The following is a 9,192-nucleotide window of genomic DNA, read 5'->3' as shown; positions in this document are numbered from 1 at the left end:
ACTTATGTTGTGGCTCTGTAACTTCACAATTAAAGTTTGATTTTTTGTTGTTGTTGTTGTTGGTAAAACTGACTCTATGGCCAAAACCAATGAGAGATTCTTTTAGGTCTATCATTATCAGCTCTTTGAGCTGAGAGTTTAGAGCCTTGAGCCTCACTGTGCAAATTCTCCAGAACAGTCTTTGAGGTACTTCCAGCCATCATCACACTTGGTCCCCACACATTTGCTTCAGCCATCATCACACTTGGTGCCTACACATTTGCTTCAGTAGTACACTTCATCACAGTAAACATTGGCTGGTAATTCATTTCATTGTGATGTCATTGCATGCTCATTCCCCATTGGACAGGAGTTCAGCAGCATGTAAAGCCATGGACATGCCCATACCAATCCCAGAGTCCCATGGTGTCTGTCTCTCTTGGCAGCACTCTTGGTACCAAGTCCTGTAGCTGTCAAGATCTAGTCCGGGAAAGAAAAGCCTACTAAGAGTAATTAATCTAAAGGAATTCTTGAAAAGTTTCTAAAGGACTGGAAAGATGAAAAGGAAGTGCTGAGGTACACAGAGATATTAGTTGCTAGAAAAAGCTCTATGCCTAAGATTGGGGGGGGGGGTAGGGAAGGGCAGAGGATGGGGTTATCATAAATGGATAGTTTCATAATGGGCCTCATAGATCTGGACTGTAGAAGATAGGGCTTTGCTCTGGTCATGTTGGTAACTTAGGAAATCAGAAAAGGGGTTCTGTAGAGCTAATAGCTGTTCTTCCCATCAGGTGATGCTGAGCTGGTACTGGGGGACTTGGTGAGCTGATACTTAGCAACTTGGAAGAAGGTCTTCCAGAATTGTGACTCAGATCTCAGAGAGAGAGAAGTGGTATACACATGGGGCTTATATCAGGGTGCTTTGTGGTATGCCTGGAACATCTGAGGAAGGGACACTGGCTAGCTAGTGTGGATCACCCGGGGTACTGGAGGATGGCTCTGTACATCTGGTGCTCAGACTTCTGAGAAGGGCACACTGTTCATCTAGTACTCATACCTTTGTTAGGGCTTAATGGAGCTGGTTCTGGGAATGTGGTAACCAACTGTCCCCACCAGAGCAAGGCATCATGGCTGGGAATTTATAGAACGTAATAGCAGGCAGGCAGATAGGTAATGACAAGTTCCTTGTCCTCTTTTCTTGCGTTTTATTCTCTCTCTCGAATCCGTGTTGATAAAACTTCAGGAAGCCAAATAACAACGGAGAAATATAATGTGCAGATCCCATCTCCAGCTATAAATTTTAGTTTTGGAGTTCAGGAAATAATTGATAATTATATAACAAGTGTCAATAGAATGCTGCTATAGCTTCTGTGGTGGTAGGTAACAGCAGGGGGTGCTGATCTGTGTGAGGCTCTCTGATATTTAGTATTGTGTCAGTTGGTTGTGGCTCACTAAATTGACTTCATGACCCTGTATGGCTTGTGACCTAAGCTTGAGAAACACTGAAATGAGTCTGTGACTGGGCATGAGAGGAGACATGGGAAGATAAAGGTTTGGGGCAATTTGAAATAGCTGCTGGAAATAGAAGAGCTAAGTATTGATTAAGAGGAAAACCTGAACACTGCTTGAAGTGCTGGTAACCGTAGAAAGGAGGGCTTTGGAGTCATATCGGTTCACATGGTTTGTGGTAACACAGTGTTCCTTCAAGGCTCATCTTTGGAGCAATGCAATGTTGACAGTCTGATGTGTCTCAAAGATTCTCAGCAATGAACTTTTCTATTTATTACTGCATCATATTTCTGACAAAGCTTAATATAGGTTATTCTCCTTTTTATAATGCTTTATCTTTTCTTTTTTTTTTTTTTGAGAGAGAGCACACGTATGTGTTTGAGCGTGCACTCATGTGCGCATGTGCACAAGCAGGGGAGGGGCAGAGATGTGGGACTGGATCCACAAACTGTGAGATCGTGACCTGAGCGGGAATCAAGAGTCAGATGCTTAACCGACTGAGCTACCCAGGCGTCCATCTAATGCTTTATGTTTAATATCCCTCTTCCAACTCACACATTCTCATCCTTTTTTAAATATAATTTATTCTTTTTAAGTTTTAGTTGTTAACATACAATACAATATTGGCTTCAGGAGTGGAATTCAGTGATTCATCACTTACATACAACACCCAGTGCTCATCCCAACAAGGGCCCTCCTTAGTACCCATCACCCATCTAGCCCATGCCCCACCCACCTCCCTCCAGCAACCCTCAGTTTGTTCTCTATCATTAAGAGTCTCTTGTGGTTTGTTTCCCTCTCTTCTATTCCTCCACCCCTTCCTGTTACGTTCATCTGTTTGGTATCTTAAATTCTGCATAGGGTATTTGTCTCTCTCTGATTGACATTCTCATCTTAATATTCCCAGATCTGTAGCATATACCAAGTATATTATGAAGAGAGAAATGGAGAGGAAATCTAGTAATTAGGATTTCACCTCTACCAGAGATCCTTTCCCTGAAAGGATTCATTTAGTATTCTTGGCTTCCAGTAGCCATCCATTAGTTCTGAAAAAGCATCTAAATGTGGACAGGAGTTCTTGACATTATAATGCTAAGGATATTTTTCATACTCTATACTGCTGACCCCATTTGTGTACTTATTTAGAATATTCGTGTCACCAGTATATATGTTCCAGTGTGTCTCCAAATTTAATTTTTGCTTTCAAATATTCAATAAATTATTGATACTTTTAATAAAAGTTAGTGAATGAACAAATTTAACTTTTGCCTGAACCAAAATTTATGTTTTCAACAGGAATGACATAAGTCCACTTGAACTGTGTGTGGCCTTTTGAACGTTTTAATGAACTGACTCTAGGTTTAAGCTTCTCAATCCATCTTTCTCTAGAGAATTCAGCTAAATCACTGGCCATGAAAAAATATAGAATAGAATCTATATTTATACATCTAAGATGAGTCTCTTATGATTGAAAGTATGATGCAGCTGAGCTGGGTAGAGAGAAGGCTGCTGCCTGCATGCTGTGATTGGAGGCAGTTGGGCTGTTTGCCTTGTCTCAAAATAGCAACGCATTCCCTGCTTCCCTATCAGTGTGGCTGCCTTTCTTTGGATGTCCAGAGTTTTTCTACAGATAAGAATGCATCTTAAAATAAAAATCTGTCTTGATTGGAAGGGGTCTCCCAAAATTAATGAGTCCCTTAAGTGACACTTACTTTGACTGCTAACCTCGGATACAATGGGAGATCAGATGTCCTGCACAAGTAAAGGGGAGATAGAATAAACTGTGTGGAAAAAAGAGACAAAAAAGTCGGTGGGTTTTGGATGGGTTGTCCACATGCTTCCTGAAGATAGGAGGGTACTGGTAGATTTTTGGTTGGAGGAGCAATCGGGAAGTCAGATGTCTGTCTTTTCATAGGGAAAATTTCATTGCCGGTTTACATGTTTAGAAAACAGTATGTAATCAATTTTTATCTATCCACCATCCAGTTTCAACCATTATTTATGACTAACCTCCTTCATTTCTTCCTCTAGAAACCTGTCCTCTACCACCCCCTGCCTGCCTACACACACACACACACACACACACACACACACACACACGTATATGTGTGCATATGTATATACTCATATATGTGCATATGTATATGACAGTCTCGGGCATTTTATTAATTCTAGCCTCATTCCAATTGAAGAATCACTTTTACCTCACTTTCTTCTCTCTCTATCCCACCCTTCCTACCCCACCAACCCCATCCTAGCTCTTCTTTTTTATTTCCACTTTCAGCACTGCAACTCTGATGGTCCACCTCTTCTAGGACACAGATCCATAAAGGTCAACCCTGCACCCTAAACAGCTCAGAGGGAGGAGCCAGACCAGCAGTACCTCATACCCTGCCCTCTTCTGCCCTGGACAAGTGGCTTCATAATGACAACTCCATAATGGCAGTGGGTGAGGCCTTGGTGCACATCAGGATCACTCTTCTGCTCCTCTGGGTTGGGATGTCTCTGTTCATTTCTGGCCACTCTCAAGACAGGCCCTCCGAGCACTTCTCCTCCCCAGAATTGGTGGTCCCCTTGAAGGTGACTGGCAGGGACCGAGGTATAAAGGCTCCAGGCTGGCTCTCCTACAGCTTGCAGTTTGGGGGCCAGAGACACATTGTCCACATGAAGGTCAAGAAGCTCTTGATTTCTAAACATTTCCTGGTGTTCACCTACACAGACCAGCAAGCCCCCCACCAGGATCAGCCTTTTGTTCCTGACGACTGCTACTATCATGGTTATGTGGAAGGAGTCCCCGAATCCCTGGTTGCCCTCAGTACCTGTTCTGGAGGTTTTCGAGGAATGCTGCAGATAAATGACCTTGCTTATGAAATTGAGCCAGTTAGGTTTTCTGCCACATTTGAACACCTGGTATATAAGATAGATAGTGAGGATACCCAACTCCCACCTATGAGATGTGGGCTAACAGAAGAGGAAATAGCACGACATTTGCAGTTGAGAGCCTCATATAATTCCACTCTGATACAAAGTTCTTATGCCGGCTGGTGGACCCACTTGCGGTTTCTTGAGCTGGGTGTAGTCATGGACCATAATCGATTCCTGTACTACGAAAGTAACGTGTCAGTAGTACAGCGTGAAGTATTTGATGTTATCAATATACTAGATATCTTATATTACTCTTTGGAGGTTGATGTAGTTTTGACTGGGATTGAAATCTGGAGTGAAAGAAACCTAGTTGTCGCTGATCAGATAGATCAGCTTGTGGAGGATTTTGCCCTTTGGAAGTCTGTCAATCTTGATGCCCGACTGCACCATGATACTGCCCATCTTTTCATAAAAAAACGTTTTGGCACAAAGCTTGGAGTTGCCTACGTTGGAGGGATATGCCAACGCCCTTTTAATAGTGGAGTTGATGTTTTTGAAGGAGACAGTCTGTTTTATTTTGCACTTACTGTGTCCCATGAACTTGGTCATAATTTGGGTATGTTTCATGATACTGAGCAATGTGTGTGTGGGCTTCAGTGGTGCCTAATGTATCCTTCCCGGAAGGTGACAACTAAGTTCAGCAATTGCAGTTATGCCCGGTACTGGGACAATACTCTCTCTAGAGGGTCATGTATCAAGTCATCTCCACATTCTGCGAATATCTCTATGGGACAGTTTTGTGGGAACTTAGTGATTGAAGAAGGAGAGGAGTGTGACTGTGGCACCATACACCAGTGTTTAAATGACCCCTGTTGTCTGTTGAACTGTACTCTGAAGCCTGGAGCTGCTTGTACTTTTGGAATTTGTTGCAAAGACTGCAAGTTCATGCCATCAGGGACTGTGTGCAGACAGCAGGTGACTGAATGTGACCTCCCCGAATGGTGTAATGGGACATCTCATCTGTGCCCAGAAGATGTATATGTGCAGGACGGGGTTCCCTGTGGTGATGATGCCTACTGCTATGAAGGGAGATGTCCCAACCATGACAAGCAGTGCAGGGAGATTTTTGGCAAAGACGCAAGGAGTGCATCTCAGAGATGCTACAGAGAAATCAACACCCAAGGAAATCGATTTGGTCACTGTGATATCGCAGACCTAATATACATAAAATGTGAGGCCCCTGATATTCTCTGTGGGAGAGTACAGTGTGAGAATGTGGAAGTAATTCCTAGTCTGATACAGCATTCTACAGTGCATCAACTTCACCTCAAAAACATCACTTGCTGGGGCACTGATTATCATGTAGGGATGTCCATACCTGATATTGGCCAAGTGAAAGATGGCACAGTGTGTGGTCAAAAAAAGATATGCATCCACAAGAAGTGTGTCAACATGACCTATCCACCGCGAAGCTGTCAGGCTGATGAGACCTGCCACATGAACGGAGTCTGCAATAATAAACAGCATTGCCACTGCAACTATGGATGGGCACCTCCCAAGTGCCAGCATGTGGGCCATGGAGGTAGTATTGACAGCGGGCCACCTCCTCAGAACCAGGTGGCATCAGAAGGAGAGAAATGGTTGGACTACCTGATATTATTGTGGTTCATTCCTTTAACTCTTTTCGTTTTACTTTTCCTAATTATACTTGGTAAGAAAATTTTGAATGAAGAGGAGGAGCGGGAGGAGGAAGAGGAAGGCTAAAAACTCCTGTCTCATTAAACAAATATCTAGCACTTCTTTTAATAGTACAGAAACATTAGAGCCAGTCTGACTGTTTAAAGAAAAATTTAAGGATCCCTCATATCAGGATCATAAGCATTAATATCACACCAGAGGATTTCTAGCATGTACTTTCTTACTCTTCATGTTTTAAGCAATATTAAAACTTCATTTTTTTTTCCCTCGGAAGTCGTCTGTTTTTATTTCCTGGGCAAAGGCACAGCAAGGAAATATTTTTAAGCTGGTGTCTATCAGCTCTAATCCTCCTCCCACCTTTGTGCTCTAGATGTAATGTCAGGGATATGCCTCTACAGATCCCACTTCTGTTCCACCTGTTTTCTTGTGGGTAACTGTACCAACAGAGGGCAGTAGAAGTAGCCTAGAGTGCTGGATGAGGGGGGAAAGGAGTTACGTTTCTGTGTGCCGAAAGTAACTCTATCATTTTGGCTGGGGCCATTCATTCTAGTAGCCAAGTTTGGTTTTGGACTCCAGTTTTGTTGGCTCTTTAGAACCACCTTCATTCTTGGTCACTGACACCCTCAGAGGTCTGACGTGCAGCTCTGAGCTTAGCAGGGTGGTCCTCCTCTGATTTCTGACCAGCAACTGGTCCCTTGCCCTGCTCTGCAAGGGACCTCCTTGAATCACCGGCATATTGATAAACCACTTTCCTTTGTTCTTTCCTTTGTTCCCCTCACTCTAGGGCTATCAAGTGCTTTCAGTAGTTATTTCACGGTGATAGTCTGAATTCTCCAGAAGCAAAGTTAGAGCTTAGATTGTGAGATTTTGATAGGGACCAACGACTGTGAAAAGGGGAGGAAGTCAGTTGTGCAGAGAGAAATGGTACTGCACTGAAGCCATGGCCAGCCCAGCAGCGAGCTCTGGAATAAATACTGCGTGACAGATTTGGCCCAAAATGGCCAGGTCTTCATACCCTCTCTTGCTCATTCACTGGATGTGGGGTGACCTGGGAAGGCAACTGAGGCTATCCTAAATAGCTGACATCTGGAGACTCTCTGCTGATTATGATCTCCGCAGCTGTTCAGCAAGACTTTCCTTGAAGGAGAATCAAAGTGGCTTATTTGGGGCTCCTGGGTGGCTCAGTCAGTTAAGCATCCAACTTTGGCTCAGGTTATGATCTCACGGTTGGTGGGTTCGAGCCCCACATCAGGCTCTGTGCTGACAGCTCAGAGCCTGCAGCCTGCTTCAGATTCTGTGTCTCCCTCTTTCTCTGCCCCTCCCCCAATCATGCTCTGTCTCTCTCAAAAATAGACATTTTTTTTTAAAAAGTGGCTTATTTGGATATTTCACAGTCCAGTTTTTGCATTGCCCTGAATCACTTTTCCATATATGTTCTGGGAACAGCTCATCCAGGATGCTAATAGGCATCTCTGCCTGTGGGAAACGTTATAAGAGGGAAATTAGTGAGATGAAGCACAGTCCCTACTACCGTGTTTGGTATTGGGGCTGAAATTGACACTTATTGTCTCTCTCCTCCACTATCCATTCTAGTTTCCCTCACCTTTAGATAATATTCTGCTGGCTTTGGGTGATAACCCAGTGTCTATACCCAGGTTCTTGTATCCAAAGCACCAGAGTGTCTAGTCACCATTCTCATGCTGGGATTGCTGAGGTCTCTCCATTTAAAGTCACAGTGGGGCTAGAGAATACCAAGGAGCACCAAAGGAGATCACCTGGGTTCCATACATATTCCCTGCATCTCCATGATTTAACAACAGTCCTACCTCTTCTCAATGATTGGGCTCAATTACACCTTCCAAGACTGTGACACCTCTTCTTGCTATTAGAGAAGGGACACAAGGAGCCCAAAAATCCCAGGTGGCAACGTTAGCTTATAATTCCATTGGGACTCTAGCTTTGTCCCTTCGTGAAAATGGGACCCCTTTGGAGATCAGAACCTCTAACATTACAGAATTGAATGGGACAGGAAGCACAGACCACCCCAGTGAGTCATAGGAAATGGTGATATGTGGTGCCACTCTGGCTTCCAGTTCTTGGTTCCCAGACCCAAGAAAAGATCTCTGATTCAGTGATACAATCCATCCTGGAGTGGAATCTGTATTAGAGTTCTGTTCAGAGAAACAGAACCAGTAGGATATGGGATTTACATATTTACCCCATCCCCAGAAGAGTATATAAAGCCCTTGAGTGATTTTTACTCTTCTTGATATCCTGTAAGTTAAATACCATGATGTGAAATTAACAATACCTAGATACTGTGAAATAAGTTCAATATTTCATGCCACGTGATAAGGGAATAGGAAAGAGGAAAATGGAAAGAAGAAAACAGGAAATATGAATACAACTGTACTCATAGCAAAAGAAATAGTCATGGCTCTTGCAGTCCTGTTTCTATAATTGTTCACCTGATTGCAGCTGGTATTTGTAACCATCTTCTTCCACCTCCCATTCTATTGCCTTTGCCTTCAGCAAGTACTTCATCTGATCATAGTTATTTATCTGGTGGTGTGACCCAAAACCCTCATTCCTAAATGGTCTGAACCATTAATAGTTCTGCCTGGATTGGGTGGTAGTTTTCCACTGACCTTAGTCACAGGGCATTGTAGTACTGAAAGACATGTTAGGGGATCTCCTGTATTCCAGACACTCTTACTTGCCATTTTACTCTGACTGACTTACTGTGAAGTAGTAGTCCAATTTCCTTTTGGTTAACAGGATTAATCACCCCAGCCATCACCATAACTCCCTTCATTGCCTGTGGATTCAGAGGCATGAGGAGCCCAAAGTGGCCAGGTGGCAGTCTTGGCTTACAGTCAATGGAATCGTTTGTCTCCTGGGAGAAGTACTGTTCCCTCTGGGACTAAGCCCTCTGAGCCAGCAAAACATGAAGTTGTGGGAACAGGAAGCAAAACTTTTGCTGGTAGGTCATTAAGGTTAATAGTGACTTCTGCCACTCCCATTTCCACCTCTTGATTCCTGGACCCATGAGTCTGGGCTATGAGAGAAATAACATCATATGCTGGACACTAATTCAGGGCATATACAGCCTTCTGGAGAGCCTGGCCTCAGCCCTGCAAG

General features: G+C 43.6%; 1 protein-coding gene across 1 annotated transcript; it reads left to right on the top strand.

Moving 5' to 3' along the window:
- Positions 1-658: 658 nt before the first annotated feature.
- LOC106974461 (disintegrin and metalloproteinase domain-containing protein 20) lies at positions 659-7,411 on the top strand. The gene has a single exon (XM_053224626.1). The coding sequence runs from the start codon at positions 3,928-3,930 to the stop codon at positions 6,115-6,117; it is 2,190 nt and encodes a 729-aa protein (XP_053080601.1). The 5' UTR covers positions 659-3,927; the 3' UTR covers positions 6,118-7,411.
- The last annotated feature ends 1,781 nt before the right edge of the window (positions 7,412-9,192 follow it).

Source organism: Acinonyx jubatus, chromosome B3 (assembly GCF_027475565.1).
Source record: "Acinonyx jubatus isolate Ajub_Pintada_27869175 chromosome B3, VMU_Ajub_asm_v1.0, whole genome shotgun sequence".
Classification (NCBI taxonomy): Eukaryota; Metazoa; Chordata; class Mammalia; order Carnivora; family Felidae; genus Acinonyx; species Acinonyx jubatus.
This window is presented reverse-complemented; position numbering and strand designations above follow the sequence as displayed.

What these genes read in the sequence shown, in the direction of transcription:
- LOC106974461 (XM_053224626.1), top strand. Translation starts at nt 3,928, where the DNA reads ATGGCAGTGGGTGAGGCCTTGGTGCACATCAGGATCACTCTTCTGCTC.